General features: G+C 35.9%; 2 protein-coding genes across 5 annotated transcripts in view; both read left to right on the forward strand.

The window, feature by feature from the left end:
* LOC134230422 (putative cytochrome P450 120) overlaps positions 1–18,671 on the forward strand; it is an 86,458-nt gene that overhangs the window by 43,841 nt on the left and 23,946 nt on the right. The window lies entirely within an intron of this gene.
* LOC134230387 (lysine-specific demethylase 3B-like) overlaps positions 1–18,671 on the forward strand; it is a 59,282-nt gene that overhangs the window by 12,891 nt on the left and 27,720 nt on the right. For 2 of the 4 annotated variants that reach the window (XM_062712194.1, XM_062712188.1), the window contains exons 2-5: positions 5,510–5,662; positions 8,831–8,947; positions 11,516–11,722; positions 18,067–18,151. In XM_062712194.1, the coding sequence (XP_062568178.1) occupies positions 5,510–5,662; positions 8,831–8,947; positions 11,516–11,722; positions 18,067–18,151 (562 nt within the window). Of the gene's footprint in view, positions 1–5,509; positions 5,663–8,830; positions 8,948–11,515; positions 11,723–12,071; positions 12,295–12,367; positions 12,380–18,066; positions 18,152–18,671 lie in introns of those variants that run through there. The other 2 variants (XM_062712201.1, XM_062712209.1) reach the window with 2 other exon arrangements.

Here is an 18,671-nt window from a genome sequence, read left to right on the forward strand (position 1 = left end):
TATGTCCATTTCGGTAAATTCATTTCTTTAAAATGACTTGTCTAAACCCGAATGTAGTCTATTTGCAGCTATTTACTTTGGAACCTGAGTAGTGTAAATCTATAGACAATTTTTACTGTACATATTAAATTGTTAGAAGAAAGGAATATTACATGAACTCTTACTTAAGATTGCTGGGTATTTAGTATATTATTAGCTTCTATTGGAAGACATGGAAAAGTTGACCCAGAAACAAGGAAAGTGGGACATTATAAACCTTCTCTCTACATGTATTCTTGTTTTGTTTTTGGATTGGGGGTTGGGGGCTAAGATGATAGTAATTTCTCCTCTGAGAGTATGAAATCTTTATGCTTTCTCTATAATCTATTTCATCTGAGCTTTTTTCAAACTGAGAAAAAAATCACAGGTGTTATGGTCTTACAACATTTACCGGCGGGTCTCTAAATTTGAAATTTTAGAACCTACATGGTTAGGGATATTTTAGTTAAGTTTATAAATACTATAAAGATTATAAGGGAGAAATATTCACACAACATATTATTAGTACTAAGATTCCAAGATTTCTCTTTAGACAATGATTTCAACATGTGATGTACCTACTTCAACCAAGTTTCAAGTATCCTGAGTATCAATTAATTAACACTGACCATTGCTGACACATAAACTGTAGTGTTTTGTTTATTTATGTTCTTTGCTCCCAAAAAGAGACTGAATATTGACCAAAAAAAAAAAATATCCAAAGTGGTTTTATCATTTGTGAAAATGTGTCTAACTCTATAATGATGTATTAGAAGTCTCAATCTGTCCCATTACTGCAGTACAAATGGGCCACACCTAGCAAGCTTTTGATGAAGTTGATTTAGCTATCCGACTAGATCTGTGTGTTCTCTACTCATTTGGTGGTGAATTGTCAGTGTACATATTTGTATTCAGTGTTCTGTAAAGTATAATAGGTCATGTAAAGTGAGGAGTTGGATATATGCCAAGCCTCTAAGGGACCATCTCAAAACTTGGTAGCACAAAATGCGTAAAACAAAGGTCATTGCATACCATCACTTGTAGAAACGTACAAAACAAAACATGCTTCATCTAATTTATTATGCTCAGAGAAAGCAAATACTATTAGGGTATTGAATTAATATTGCTGAATATATTGGCAATTGGCTGTGTACATTAATGCTGAGTGAAAATGAACAAATGGTGACATGATTTTGTCTAACCAAATAGCTTATAATCCCTTAATTAACCGCTCCGGGTGCTTAGAAAATTGCGAAAAGGGGGCGGTTGTTTTGGTATTCTCTTTGTAATATATAATATCAAATCTTAACTTCAAAAAATATTTTGAAAAAAAAAAATAATTAAAGAATCTCTAAATTAACGTCTAACTTTACTTTAAATGAAGAACATCCACCCAAATTATGTTAAACCAAGAGATCAGATAATAAAAAGATTCATTTTCACTAAATCCTTCAAATTTTGGCAGACTTTTGGTAGGATTCTAGATAATTTTAATTACTGAAGAGGGGGCCCTTATTTCCTTTAACAGTTGAAAAAGACCTTAGGGGGCGCTTACAGGGTCTGACACTCGCCAAAATTTGGTCTCGCCATTTGGGCAACCTTGGTACTGATCACAGGTTGCCCAAATGAATTTCAGGTCTTCCAAATAAAATATCAAATGAAACATATGCAATTGTTTAAAATTTGTTAAGATTATTAACAGAAGTTGTGTTTTGGTATTAAAAAATGTAAACCAGACATTTTTGGAATGTCAAGATGTCTTCCAGTATTTTATCAAACAAAAATATGAGCAGAATCGGACATGTGTATGCAGAATGCTAAAGTTTGCAGTTTAAATCATTCATTTTCACTTACCATGAAGGCCTTAATATCCATGGACTGAATTAACCAGGTATGATATTACAGTGGACACCCAGCAAGGCTGTCTAGCAGCAGATGATCAGAAAGTTGCATAGGGAAATGCAATGATGATTATTACTCTTAATATTTCAGGTGATTGTTGACTAAGTTGACATATTTTATATCTCAAATAAAGCTTTATTAAAGACTTTTGGTAAAAATTGCATCAGCTGATTGATGAACACAGATTTGGCAGGAAGAAAAATTTACACGGCTGCAATTTGAACATGTTGAATGTGTTGGTTTGGTTACAGGAAAATATGTTTTCAAGGCCTTATGAAGTTTATTTTAAAATATTAAACAACATTATTAAATATTCCCGACTTATCCCAGGTCGTCATTTGGGCGAGCCAGACTGAAAATCAGGTCGTCCGAAATCATTTCTGGGTGGAAATGACGAGTTGACGAGCGTGAATGTCGAACCCTGTGCTTATAGGGGTAGGGGCGGTTAATAGGAATTACAAGGTAATTGCATGGTCTTTGAAAATTTACTTATGATTTACATGTTAAAAACATTAAAACTAATATTATTAGAGGCATAAATTTGTCATGAAGGAATTCTGCTCTCTCTCTCTCTCTCTCTCTCTCTCTCTCTCTCTCTCTCGCTCGCTTGCTCGCTCATTATTATTAGAGATTTAATTGATATTTATGCCTTATACAAAGTAAGAGCAGATTGTTATATGTATTAAACAAGGGAAACAGAAATTTTGCAAGGTTGAATTCCTTCTGACCATAGAAACTTGCTTCTGATGCTTGTTGATTATTGGACATTCGTTTAACGTAACTACACTAAGTGTTTTAATTTTTATAAATCTTTAATTCTATATGGTGAACACTTAAGAATTCCCCCAAATAGCATGAGTACAGGAAAATAAACCCCCATGATACTGATCATCAGCTGATCTCTGATCATGTTTATGCATGCCTCCTTGTTTCAAGTTCCCAGGCCTCTTTGTTTACAAGTACCCAGGCCTCTTTGTTTACAAGTACCCAGGCCTCTTTGTTTACAAATACACAGGCCTCTTTGTTAACAAGTACCCAGGCCTTTTTGTTTACATTTGTACCCAGGCCTCTTTGTTTACAAGTACCCAGACCTCTTTGTTTACAAGTATACCTAGGCCTCTTTGTTTACAAATACCCAGGCCTCTTTGTTTACAAATACCCAGGCCTCTTTGTTTACAAGTACCCAGGCCTCTTTGTTTACAAGTACCCAGGCCTCTTTGTTTACAAGTATACCTAGGCCTCTTAGCTTTCTTTACAATTACTCAGACCTCTTTGTTTACAAGTACCCAGGACTCTTTGTCAACAAATACACAGGCCTCTTTGTTTACAAATACCCAGGTCTCTTTGTTTACAAGTATACCCAGGCCTCTTTGGATACAAATACCCAGGCTTCTTTGTTTACAACTATACCCAAGCCTCTTTGTTTACAAATACCTAGGTCTCCTTGTTTACAAGTACCCAGGGATCTTTGTTTTTAAGTAAACTTAGGCCTCTTTGTTTACAAGTAACCAAACCTCTTTGTTTAGCTTTGTTTACAAGTATACCCAGGCCTATTAGCTTTGTTTACAAGCACCCAGGCCTCTTTGTTTACAAGTACCCAGACCTCTTTGTTTAAAAGTACCCAGTCCTCTTTGTTTACGAGTATACCCAGGCCTCTTTGTTTACAAGTATACCCAGGCCTCTTAGCTTTGTTTACAAGTACCCAGGTCTCTTTGTTTACAAGTACCCAGGTCTCTTTGTTTACAAGTACCCAGACCTCTTTGTTTACAAGTATACCCAGGCCTCTTTGTTTACAAGTAACCAGGCCTCTTTATTTACAAGTACCCAGGGATCTTTGTTTACAAGTATCCTGGCCTCTTTGTTTACAAGTACCCAGGTCTCTTTGTTTACAAGTACCCAGGCCTCTTTGTTTACAAGTATACCCAGGCCTCTTTGTTTACAAGTATACCCAGGACTCTTTGTTTACGAGTATACCCAGGACTCTTTGTTTACGAGTATACCCAGGACTCTTTGTTTACGAGTATACCCAGGGCTCTTTGTTTACAAGTATACCCAGGGCTCTTTGTTCACAAGTGGCCGGGCCTCTTTGTTTACAAGTATACCCAGGCCTCTTTGTTTATAAGTACCCAGGCCTCTTTGTTTACAAATACCCAGGCCTCTTTGTTTACAAGTAAACCTAGGCCTCTTTGTTTACAAGTATACCCAGGCCTCTTTGTTTACAAGTACCCAGACCTCTTTGTTTATAAGTTTCTTGAACTTTTCATTTGACTGTGACTTTACTTTTCTCAAAAATTGTTTTTAACTGAAAGAAAGTATTCCAGAATTTTTTGTTTGTGTAAGTTTATGCACTGATACATTATTTGGTGGCCTCTGATAATATTCTGCAAAACAAAATGGATTAAATTAAATTGTACCTATTGTTGTATCTTGATACACATGTAATTGTATGTCAGTTAGTGATATATACGTATTGTAATGCAGAGTCATTGTCGATACTCAAGACGAAACAGAGTGAGGATAACAATGTCTGACAAACTGGCTACATAATCTTTACCACAGGGTCATAAAAATATTCCACAGACTTACATCTATGTTCAAACTGTGGGTAGAATAAGTCAGATATCTTGGATTGACATTGTATGTCTTTTAAAATGCATATTCAGTACCTTGTGACATTGAGCTTGAAAATCTAACTGTGCACATAGTTTAAATTATAATCACCTGGAAAAAGTATGTCTACACTAATTCAAATTTTAAAAAAAATTGTTATTTTTGACAGACTCAGAGCTCTTCAGGAACATTTGGCACTTGTTTAATAAGTAATGAGTGTAAACTTATCTTTTCTTTGAAATTCTTACTTCCAGAAATAATAATTTCTTTTGATATTAGAGTAAAAAGTATTGTTGCACTACAAATGTAAAGGACAGGAAAGACTACTCATACTCAGGAAATATTTGCTGCAGTAGGAGGAGTAAAGGTTGTTTCCCTTTCCTTGAACTGTCTTGTTGTGTGATGAACATGGCTGGGGTTTATTTTCCCACGCTCTCGGGAGGCAGGTTATTGATAGTGCTGCTATTTTCTGGTGCTTTATTTTTTATAAAGAGCTTCCCCTGAGGAAGAGTAATTATAAACATATACACATGCTTCCAGTTAAAACTCTTTTTACCTTGTGGCCCTGGGTAATCTAGATTTACTGCTTCCACATGTGTCAGGTATTGGGTCTCAGAGATTTTCTCTTCTTTTTGCCTGCATGTGGTTCTTTGAAAAACATCCATCAAAACATTAATGGTTTTCTGAAGAAAAAATCTGTTAATAATTAATCAAATTGTTTTCAAATAAAAACTGATTAGGCAGTGAAATTTTTCTTTCATTGATAATCAAAGACCATGTCATTATTTAGCTAGAACTCTAATAAGTTTGTATACAATTTCCCAGCCTTTTACAGTAGGTTCTGATTCAATTTGATGATGTTTTATCTGTAGGTCCAGATTGATTTCAATGCTGTTTTTTCCTAAAGGTCTTTTATCGAATTTGATGATACTTTATCCGTAGGTCCAGATTAATTTCAGTGCTGTTTTTTCCCCTACAGGTCCTGGTGGAGTTTGATGAATCTGATTGGCAGCAGAGAGAATGGATCAAAATTCACTCCGTGTTCCAAGTATTTCTTGTGGAGCAGACAGTTGTTTGGAGTGAGAGATTGGACCCTGAAAGCAAGACAACTTCAGTTGAATGGCCAGCGCTGGTAGGTATACTGAATAAAAAAGGAACTAATATCTCGGGTAGATTTTAATACGTTTATGATGTATCATTAAGTTATAGTTATGGATGTCATCCATGGAGTAATTAAGTTAAATCTGTGTCAACATAAGGTTGACAATTGCTGATTCTGTAGAGGCCTATTGGGGGAAGCTCCGGGACACCACCTGACACTGTCATTTACCTTGTAAGAACCGCCTTGTACTCAGACCCCTTAGTGCCTGGTGGGCCCCCATCATAAATGCCTAGAGGCACACAATGTAACTGCCTAGTGGACCCCCATCGTAAATGTTCTAGTAGCTTCCTCTGTAACTGCCTAGTCAGGCACCCATTGTAACTCAGTAACTGTAAAATCCTGGATCCTCCTCTGTTATTAACTTAGTGATATGAAAAGAACTTGGCCAGTGCCCTGGCGTTTTTTATTTATTTATGTAATCATTATTTGGTTTATGTACTAAACATTGTCATTATCCTGATTTATGAAGAGAAGCCAGAACTCTGTATTGACTGGGACTGCCAGGGGTTTCAATTGATTTCTTCTACCTTAGGGACACATTCAAACTGAATTCAAATGTTAATGCAATCTTTAAAATCCTGCATACATATAATTGGATAACCAACACAATGTATTAATACTTTTCATATAGAATATTGATAAAAGTCCTGCAAGTTTACCTTTAACTTAACCAGAGATTTAAATTATTGTAAATCTAGTCCATCAAAAGAGCGCCTTAAAAGCCTGTTTGTAGAGGGGTTTGAAAATGCCTTGAAATTTTGCCTGATTAAACATTTTCTATACCTTTGTGCCAGTGAGTTTAAAATACACTGGCATTATTCTAGGTTTCGGTGAACAGCTATAATATTTACGGTAAACATCTTTGATAAGAAGGGAATGTGTTAATGTAAATCTGCCCCTACAAGCAGCAGAATTTGAACATGAATTGGCTGGAGATTTTTTTTCTCAACAAAGAATGTCATGGAGAGCTGCATTAATGAATTTTAATAAATTATCACATCAGTATACTTTCATTATGTCCAAAATGATTTATGCCGGCAGAATATTAGCTGACAAGACATCGTCAGATGCGAGGCGCATGTTAATGTACGGTGACTTTGTGCTATTTATTTATATACTTGTTCACATGCAGACATGATGTGTTGCTTAGGAACCCGGAAAAAAATCAATACTTAATTACAGCACACTGTAGGGATGGGGGAGACTTAATAGATAGCAGAGTTCCCGAAACGCATCGGTCCACCGGGGATCCCCGGTAAATTTTGAATGGGACCGGTAAAATTTTAATTTTATCGGTCAAAATGTCCGACGGTTTTTTTACAGACTGTATAACAATGACACATAATCTTAACAAAATCATTTAATTCAATATTCAATCAGCGTGCAAAGCCAAAGGAATTTTTAAAAAACGTCAGTGGTGCGCCAGATTATTCTTGTGCATTCTTGTTTAAATGTAGACGGTGTATGTCTACTATAAAAGGCTACATAATAAAATAATATTCTCCATAAGTCTGGAAAAAAACCCTGTCAAACAAATAATTTTCCATCTTAATATACACTCTGTAGTTCTGGCAGTAAAAAATGTGGCAATTTACTTTCGTTTTGCAGGACGAACTTTGCAGGGTTAACATGGTTAAGATCAAGCCAAGTTGCCAGCTATTTCTGCTTGATTATAGACAATTTCTTACCATTTTTATTTTCTCTGTAAATTAATCTACTGTGGTTTCATCAATATTTGTTGAGCACCAATTTTCGTGGATTTCGTTGTTGAGCAGATCCACGAATTCAAATGCTCATTGAATTACGAAATGTAACATACATTTGTGTAGGTAATGCTTTTGTCCACGAAATTACGTATCCTCGAAAATGTCTATTTTACAAAATCCACGAAAATTGATGCCAACGAAAATTGATGAAACCACAGTATTAGAATTATAAATGTTAGACTAATTTTTGGATTTTTTTTCCATGCATTTGTTAGCATTTAATACAAGCGCGTTTTTCCCCGTTTCTAAAAATAGCGGACTGGCTGACTTCATGTAATAAAACGACAAAAACAAAACTGCACTTAAAATCATCATTTTTATGATTAATTTGCATATTTTTATATTATTAGTACATATTTCTGTCAATACATTCTTAAGTAAAACAATCAACCAAAAGACGTCATGTTGCAGATTTTATTTTAAAAATAAAATATGTCAGAAAGGACATAATTTTTATACGATGAAGCCCTGGTCATCATACACCGTCAGCGACGTCAAACCCCAGATACATACGCCTAATGGAAAATATTTTTTATAAATTAAGTAAAAAAAAAAACGTATTTGCCAACTTTTCATTTAGCTGTCCTAAGGTCTTCCTGATCATGGACTAGAGTGGCAAACTGGAAAGACAAACCGGTAAGACAAACTGAATGGGAAATAGAGAGAGAGAGAAAAGGAATAAATTAAAGAATTTTTTTTTAATTTTATTTTATCTAAAAAATTAATGTCCGGTAAATTTTACATTTGTCCGGCGAATTTTAAAAATTTACAGGACAATTGTCCGACATATTTTTGACTAGTTTCGGGAACTCTGAGATAGCTGTGTGAAAGTATTGTTTTCACTGACCTTGAAACCTGACCAACATGTATTTATTGTACTGAGGTGTGACTAACCTATAATTTTAATTTAGTATAATACCAAGACCTGACCAACATATGTGTGTACTGTATGTGCAGGGTTATTTGCGCTTCTTTTATTTTTGCCCTTTCACACTTGCAAACATTTTTGCCCCTTTTTAAATTCACCCAACCCAGGTTATGGGGAAAGGGGCAAAAATAAAACGGGGGCAGATATTTCCCTGTATACAGTATTTGGTATAGTTCTATGGTACTGCCATATGCATTATGGTGACCTTATCTCCCAAACTGTCTGTGGTTTGATAAATTGTGTACTGTTTAAAGATTGGGGTTTATATGCACAGAATAAATCGGTCATGCCTTAAGCAATGCTATCAGATTGTGAATAATTAACACAGAGAAAATTCAGAGTCATCATATTCCTATCTAACATCAACTGTTTTTATATGAAAAACTGATTTGTACAAAATATTCAATCACTGTCATTTAAATGTTATCTTGGTTTTTTTCCTAGAATTTCCGATCCATTGTTGATAAAGTAGGGCTGAGCAGCTGTAGAAAGCGACCAATTGAGTTTTTTGATGATCAGCTTTTGGCCTTTGTAGAGGATAAAAACCTGCACGGTTTCCAGGTATGTACTATAATGTAGTCTGACAATAAACTAATCTCATGTACTACAGCGCATTGACATCAAAGGAATTCACCAGAGTTCTGTCCTCGGTTGGTGAAGTCTGAAGTAAACTATCCCCAGGAAGAAGATTATCCCCTCTGTGTAGATAGTTAATTTGTGTAGATAGTTAATTTGTCTGAAGAATAAACCCCTATACACTTCTAATTAATAAAGTGAAGAGAATAGTGTCTGTCCATTTTGTCTCAAGGTGTTAGGATCTCCAGAGCTATAGCTCCCATTAGGATATTGGGATAGTAACAGGATAGTATTTCTGTAAAATTTGTATCCTTTGTGGATAAATTGGATTTGTGTGTAGGATAGCACTTGCTTTGTATTTTTTATGGATAATTGGAATCATCTGTAGAGTATTTTGTTATTATTTCCTTTAATATGTCTGTGATAATGTTGAGAATATGTTATTATACCCCCCGCTTGAAAAGTGGGAGGGTATATAGTAATCTGTATTTCCGTCTGTCTGTCCGTCCGTCCATCTGTCTGTTACGCTTTGGGGTACCCATCTCTTATCCGCAACTCCTTTCATACCACTGAAGGAAATTTAATGAAACTTTCACAGATTATTAATTACATATTGCCATTGTGCACCTCCTATTTTACTTTTTGATCTGATGTATATTTTTGATTTTCCAGAGCAAAACATGGACACTGCCATTATATTCATATGGGAGGCGGGGGGTATCATTTAGTGAGCTCATTGCTCACAGTACCTCTAGTTTCTGGTATGAATTAAAAGTGAAGTGGGATAAATTGTGCTTGTTATGGTGTGTAAGCATCAATACCACGAGGTCGTGTGATCTGTAAAGAGAGAGGTCACATGATGGTAGACAATTGACCTGTTTATCTTTAGTTGAGCACTCAGAGATAGGTACATTCCTCTCCAGTGGATCCGATATAGAGAGTTTATGATCGCGCAGTCTAAATAAAAACCTTTTATATTAAACAACCATTGGACAAACACAACAGAGTGCGAAAAATGAGGACATTGTGATAGCGACATACTCCCCGGAGAACATTGCTATCTAGATATGTAAACAAACTTACAATTCACACACACAACCTATTATTTACTGCTCAGACTGGGGGAGATTTATATTAATAAATCAAGGTCAAAGAGCCCCACTTTTCTTGCATCAGAACCTGATAAGTGCTGTATGAAGTAATCCTGACTGTACACAGTCATTAGAAGTTTAGGGGGAGGGAGGGGGGCTATACACAGTCATTAGAAGGTTAAAGGGAGGGGGGACCATTTGTCAAATAAAACTGGAGTCATCTCTTAGTCCACAGAGAGACATAATATTTCTCTACCTTTTGGAAAAACTCTTTAGTTAATAGTTGCCATGATTATGCCACTTTTAAGAGTTTCTTGATTCTGCAGTAAGCAGGCAATAAGGGCTTCTTTTTCTGAGGTAATTTTGGTTTAAACTCTAGTGGTTATTGTTGTGCTAAAATTAGAAATCAAATTTATGTTAGATTTTTCTCTGGGGAGCTCTATTTACACCTGAGTAGTCCAGGTCTGGTTTAGGAGGAATAATATAGGTGTTCACCGTTTTGTCGTATTATGTAGGGGAAGTCAGGTGAAGCAGCGCTAGGTGTTTGGTTTCTGTATACTGTGTGATTATCGGGGGAACCTTTTGTTCAGCATTATGTCCATGTCTTGTCTACTTAATAAACCCTATGCTGTTTTGGACGGCAATCAAGGTTGAAAAGCTAAGGGTTCATAAGACCTTATTTTTCTGATTAAAGCCCACAGGCAACATAAATGTTTGGGCTTTTAGGAAAAAAAGATTGCCGGTGATAAGAAATGTATAATGGAGGACTTATAGGTGGCCGCAGTTCGCATGTTTTAAACCTGTACACCTGATGAATGTAGAAATGTTCCTCCAGAAAGTTTAATCAGCCCTTAAGGTAAACAGACCTGAGTGGAGTGGCTCGGTTTGTGGCAGGATTGAATGTTATATAACCAGATACCACAGACACTAACCTAGTGAAAATTTACAGGAGGACTTAATCAATACTGAGAGCTAATGGTTTGACAGAGGAACTGTCATGTCTCAGTCATTATTTATCCAGGTCACATCTCAAAAGCTGCATGTAGCTACGTATAACAAGGGGTCCCTCAGAGGGAATAACAGGGAGAAAATAACACCAAAAAGAATAACTCCAAATAACACATTATGTGCATGATTCCATCCAATAAACCCAATAACTCCAAAAAACACATTCTGTCTAGGATTCCATTTCTTTTTTTTGGTCCGCACTTAGGAGGTAGGAGACAGCCGAGGTCATGTGAAGGACAGACAGTGTTCTGTTAATTGTCAGCTCATTAAGACACTAATTTACATCCTAGCTAGAATTATGTAATATAAAGGGACTTTACAACTCTGCCCTGTTTTGATTTCCTGTAGATTTATTGTGAGAATCTAAAAGCTTTACCATTTCTGTAACCGACTTTGAGCACAGAGAATCACACAATCTTTGTTCACTAGCGTTAATTATATCTCAATATTATAGGAGGCAGAGCTACTGAGTAACCCAGTGTTTGAAGCCTACCCCAGTCTCAATCAGGCGGTCAAGAACTGGCTGGATTACCAGGATGGACAGAGGATCTTGTTGACGACCCCCACGGTGCTGGTTGGGTACCGCCTGGAGGTGTATCGAGCGGAAGGAACTACCCAGTGGTACACAGCTGTGATCCAGTCCTACAACCACACTACCAAGGTATAGACAATCAAACATACATATACATAACAACAAAACCAGACTAAAGACACTCAAACACTGACTGATACAACACCACCAAGGTACAAACAATAAACATACATATCTAAAGACACCCACACACTGAAACACAGAGCTGTACAACCACACCACCAAGGTACAGACAATAAACACATACATATCAACAAAATTAGACTAAAGACACCCACACACTGAAACACTGATACAACCACCCCACCAAGGTACAGACAATAAACACGTACGTATATCAACAAAACCAGACTAAAGACACCTAAACACTGAAACACTGATACAACCACACCACCAAGGTACAAACAACACGTACATATCAACAAAACCAGACTAAAGACACCTAAACACTAAAACACTGATACAACCACACCACCAAGGTACAAACAACACGTACATATCAACAAAACCAGACTAAAGACACCCACACACTGAAACACTGATACAACCACACCACCAAGGTACAAACAACACGTACATATCAACAAAACCAGACTAAAGACACCCACACACTGAAACACTGATACAACCACACCACCAAGGTACAGACAATAAACACATACATATCAACAAAACCAGACTAAAGATACCCACACACTAAAACACTGATACAACCACACCACCAAGGTACAAACAATAAACACATACATACCAACAAAAACCAGACTAAAGACACCCACATACAAAGCACATGTATCTTATTACAGACACTTAACACAGATACATCTAGACCTCCACTAACAGCAAATGGTAGCAGAAAGCACATTGATACTGATGCAAAAATATATATTTAGACCCTTTTATGATTAGTTGAGAAGAACAAATTTCAATTTATGCAACTTTTTTGCCAGCAACTGTCATGGTAAAGGCTGAGGTTAAGTTGAAATGTGCAGTATTTATTGGATTATAATAACAGTATAACACTATTACATCCAATGCCCATATAATGAATTTTCACTTTATGGCAAAGTGATTTTATTCCCTGTGGTGTTATATCATATCGTTAGTTTAATGACTTTGACGAATTCTGTTTTTAACAAATAAAAATTAGTCCTTCCTGATATAAACATATTTTACTGTACTTGAAATTTAATAATTCTCATACAAAGTTAAAATTAAAACAGGAGATACAAGGACTTCAGCTGTATTGCATTCTGAGACCACAATTTCTGTGTCCCTTCTAATGTATCAATAACTTGAGGTATCATTTTAATAATATTGCTCTGTTATGGTATGGTTTTATCCTTAACATTATCCAACCTTAGCTGGAAATGGATCACTTGACAGTCAGTATAGTCATCACTTATTGTAATGTTTATAACCTTACTGCATAACTTCTGATAAATAATGCACATTATACAAGAGAATCGGTGAGTGTAATTATCCGCTGTCCATTACCAGAAGTGATTGTCTCTGATATAATGGCCTGGTGTGTGATACAGCCCTACAGAGACAATCAATATTATCCTTTACCAGAGAGTGGTCCATTAAAATCTCAGCTTGAATTGTTCCTCCTGAAAGATTCCTCCAGAGAGAGTAGAGAACAGTTCCCCTGGGCGACCCACACAGATAGTTATTATAGAAGCCCTGTAGAGCTGTGTTACCAAACAATGAAGTGATAGATAGGACCCTTTTTCACACAGAATACACAGATAATAGTCACCAAAATAACAAAACATGATGCACAATTACAGAGACTATACAATTGTACTATCAGTTGAAAAACCCATATTTTCCCATTGTTTCAAAGTCAAGGGCTAGATCACTTGTAGGGGCTGAGGTTTATGAACAAATCTCTGTAGAATTTTACTACAATTGAATTTCTTCTTTTATTTTAAGCAGAATTTTTGTCGATTGATGCACTCAATTTGACGTGTAGCCAACACTGAAAAACATTATTTCATGACCCACAATCACAGAAACCATATTATCATTATATTTGTCACGAAACACTAAGCTTGACACAAGCACAGAGAAACACTAAGCTTGACCCAAACACAGAAAAAACACTAAGCATTAACCAAGCACAGAGTAAACACTCAGCATGACTCAAGCACAGGGAAAACACTTAGAATGACCCAAGCACAGAGAAAACACTAAGAATGACCCAAGCATAGGGAAAACACTAAGCTTGACATAAGCAGCACAGGGAAAACACTAACAATGAACCAAGCATGGAGAAACATGAAGAATGACCCAGGCACAGAGAAACACTAAAAATGACACAGGCACAGAGAAACACTAAGAATGACCCAAGCACAGAGATACACTAAGAATGACCCAAGCACAGGGAAAACACTTAGCATGAACCAAAGAACAGAGAAAACACTAAACATAACCCAAGCACAGACAAATCACTAAGAATGACCCAAGCACAGGGAAAACACTAAGAATGGCCCAAGCACAGAGAAACACTAAGAATGACCCAAGCACAGAGAAAACACTAAGCATGACCCAAGCACAGAGAAAACACTAAACATCACCCAAGTACAGAGAAAACACTAAGCATGACCCAAGCACAGAGAAAACACTAAACATAACCCAAGAACAGAGAAATCACTAAGAATGACCCAATCACAGAGAAACACTAAGAATAATCCAAACACAGAGAAACAGAGAAACAAGTATGACACAAGCACAGAGAAACACTAAGAATGACCCAAGCACAGAAAAAACACTAAGCATGACCCAAGCATGGGGAAAACACTTGTTAGCAACCATACAGTCATTATAGTTGTCATTAAATACTAAACTTGACCCAAGCACAGCACTTGACAGAAACTACCCATTTCTAAGGGTCACTGATTTATATACAGAGACAGCATTTATCAGTCACATACTACAAGAGACGTCAATTAATAGGAGGAAGTAGATATTTAAAATGCTCTTGATCTAATAACATCAGTGATTTATACAAACAATGAAAGGTTGTATAGAAACACAAGAAGTTAAGTCGTGTAGGGAGAGTTGATGATTCTATAAATAGATTCATCACACATGTAACAAAGCCTTCAGCCATTGGAGAAGATCACTTGATTTATGAATATTTAGTTTGTTATCTGACAAAACACCTGCTGTTTACAAATACTTCAGTTCTATAGGATTTACCTAGCATTGTTAAATGTTACATTCATTATCGTATATTGTCGTGTCTTTTGTTCAGTTATTTGTGTGTGTGTGTAAGCACGTTTCCTCTCAGATTTAACTTTTTCTTTTTTGGGCTAAAATTGTTATTCCTTGGAATCCACCTGTTAAGATGTTTCCATGGTAACCTAATGTCTAGGCAGTCGAGGTGATGTTTTCTCCTAATGAGAGAGAATTCCTTCAAACATTACGATTTAATAAACACATCCCAGGGCTCTAAGTTTTAGTGCATTATTATCACATCTCTAGTTCTTTGACCTCATTAACAATTGATAATGGATGTTCTGCGCATTTTCTAAAGCAGGACTTGTGTAACATTAATTTGTGAAGCTTCATTGAAATCCTGTACTTTAATGTACATAATAGAGAACTAATACTGTATATAATGTGGTCTGATGGCGGACTGGTTCATTATGGAGGCCTGCTGGTTGGGGATTGACTTTTAATGAGGACAGACATTTATTACAACATAAATCTGACTGCAGGCTTTTAATGAGTGGTCTGGTATATTCCTTGTCAGTGGGATGAGGAGTCGATGGTCACCGAGAAAGCCAGCCATTCCACCATTGATCCACTCAGCAATAAAATTAAAAATCGTCAGCAATCTGAACGCTGTTGATCTAGACAGCTCCGGCAGAGTTTGGTGCTTCCCCGGTTAATTGCCTGATGAATGTACTTTGTTAGCTGTGGCCCTATTGATTTCTATATCACTGTTTACTTATCCATCGCATTCCCACTCAGCGCAGCAAAAATATTTGTTTTCTTGGAAGCCTGACAAAAAAGTAATGATAGCAGCGTAGGTTTACAATGTGAAGGTCGCTCAGCCAGATAATGTTATGCAGGGGTCACGAGAGAGTAGCTATAAATGTCTCCTCACCACTTGTACATCTGCTGTCTTTACAGTTTGTATTTCCCTATAGGTAATGGGGTTTCCAAGGATATGGGGAACATCAGATCTCCAGGATCAGGTCATAAGGGGCAGTGTTTGATTATAAGAGGGTTTAACTCTTGACCTATAATGTTTTCACCCCAGAAACAATGGATGATTACATATACATTCATAAATAAATTATAATCTTGTAAATTCACAAAACACACTGTATTAACCCCTGGATTTTGCCAAGGCATAATTTCTACTTTATTTGAAAAAAGATAGAGTAATTCATCTAAATATGAAAAAATAATGATCCTGGGTTAGGGTTGGGGTCGTTGGGAGGCAGTGCCATGTTAGGAGAGGGAAACTTTACATGACGAGGGTCTGTGCCCTAGCTAAAATAAGGGGGGGGGGGAATTAATGTGTGGAAAACTACAAAAAAAATGTTCCCTAACTAAGTTAGGAAACTTTACATGACAAGGGTCTGTGTAGGAAAACTACAGTTGACCAGTGTCTGTGCCTAGCTAAGTGGGGGGAATTAATGTGTGGGGAAACTACATGATCAAAGTGTCTGTGCCCCAGCTTAAAGTTGGGAAGCTTTACATGATCAGCATCTGTACCTAGCCGTGTGTATTTTATCAGCCACCAATGAATGAGATTAACATCTGCACCAGTAAGGTTAAGCTGGTGTCTGAACCAGCAGTAAAAAGCCCATACAGTTCTCAGGTCGGTTCACATCTGTTAACAAATCCTAGGTCTATTTACATCATCACAGATGATTGTTGTCAAAAGAACTCTTGTGTGGGTTGGAATTTGATCAGAATAATTTTATATAACTTGTTTTTTGTTTTATAAGGCACAGCTTACATAAATTAAACAGATGTACAAGGCACTTACAGAGAAACAGATTATTAAAGCAAAGGATCAAATCAATCAAAAACATTCAAATCCGAAAAATTATGACATAATTTTATTTTTTAAAAAATTGGCTAAAAAAATGCAAGCTACTGATAAAAAAAATGTTCCTACAGTTTTTGATTCTTACAGAGTCTGTGTTAAACTGATGATACATTCCTAGAGGAGTTATATTTTTGTATAGACATCTAATGTTGTTATTTCTATGTTTACAGAGTCTGTCTTTGACTGATGATACAGTCCTAGAGGAGTTATATGTTTGTATAGACATCTAATGCTCCTATTTCTATGTTTACAGAGTCTGTCTTTGACTGATGATACATTGGTTATATTTTTGTATAGACATCTAATGTTGTTATTTCTATGTTTACAGAGTCTGTCTTTGACTGATGATACATTCCTAGAGGAGTTATATTTTTGTATAGACATCTAATGTTGTTATTTCTATGTTTACAGAGTCTGTCTTTGACTGATGATACAGTGGCTTTATAGACATCTAAAGTTGTTATTTCTATGTTTACAGAGTCTAAAATCTTTGACTAAAATGATACAGTCCTAAAAAAGGAGTTATATGTTTGTGTAAACATCTAATGCTCCTATTTCTATGTTTACAGAGAACATCAGTGTTATTACATTAAAAAAAATGATAATCTGTCCTAAAAAAGTTATATTTTTGTAATTCCTGTAACATTCAAAAAAGAAAATCAATATGATCAAGGGTTTAGGTTGTATTTGCTACTGAATAATGGGGTCAAACATCCCAAACATAATTAACAAGGTGTGATATTTTGCACCTAACATCATTACATGGCTGTCTATTTCAGTTTAAAAAGTTATGGGAGAAATTATTTGGTGTAAAAATAATGATTACTCTTTTTATCTAAGGTAAATTTTATATGTCAAATAAAACTACAATGAAACTTTTTGTATAAATTCTATGTTTACAGAGTCTGTCTTGTGACTGATTTTAAATTTCATAAAAGCAAGACGAATTACCAGAAAAATATGATACAACACTTTGTAAAGACATCTAAAAATGTTGTTATTTCTATGTTTAAAAACAAGTCTGTCATTTTGACTGATGATACCCTGCTAGAGGAGTTATATTTTTGTATAGACATCTAATGTTGTTATTTCTATGTTTACAGAGTCTGTCTTTGACTGATGATACAGTCCTAGAGGAATTATATTTTTGTATAGACATCTAATGTTGTTATTTCTATGTTTACAGAGTCTGTCTTTGACTGATGATACAGTCCTAGAGGAGTTATATTTTTGTATAGACATCTAATGCTCCTATTTCTATGTTTACAGAGTCTGTCTTTGACTGATGATACAGTGTTTATATAGACATCTAATGTTGTTATTTCTGTGTTTACAGAGTCTGTCTTTGACTGATGATACAGTCCTAGAGGAACACAATGAGGACCCAGCCCTTATACAGATGAAACTGATAGATGATGGGGGTAAGTGTCATTTATTTAGAAACCTTTAAACCAGCTTTGTAGTCACCAAAATCCCTCAAAACCAGCATTATAGTCACTGAAATCCCTCAAACCCAGTTATAGGGACATTTTTGTTCATTAATTGGAAGCTTCAAATACTTCCTTACAAGTCTGCCCAACAGGCAAGCTTTGTGATATGGACAAAGAAGCTTCCATTGTCCTGCATTGTATTTAAGCTTATCAAACAAATAAGTTTCAAGGAAGCTTAAATTTTCAGCTCAATCAAGCAACTTAAAAATCTGATGAAACAAAAAACTTCAACTGTCTGCTGTAACAATCCATCTTAAAATGGTCTGCCCAGACAAACAAGTTTCCTTGTGTCTGCCAATAGAAACTATTTCGAATAAACTGTGTAGACAAACAAGCTTCCAACAAGTCAGTGCATAGAAACTAACTTAAATAGGCTTTGTTAACAAGTTTTCCCAACTTCAGTAAAATGTCTAAATAACATTTTAATTGATTATAAGTATAAACAAATAAG

This window comes from Saccostrea cucullata, unplaced genomic scaffold (assembly GCF_032062105.1).
Source record: "Saccostrea cucullata isolate Sc308-1 unplaced genomic scaffold, CSIRO_AGI_Scuc_v1 ctg2596, whole genome shotgun sequence".
Taxonomy (NCBI): domain Eukaryota; kingdom Metazoa; phylum Mollusca; class Bivalvia; order Ostreida; family Ostreidae; genus Saccostrea; species Saccostrea cuccullata.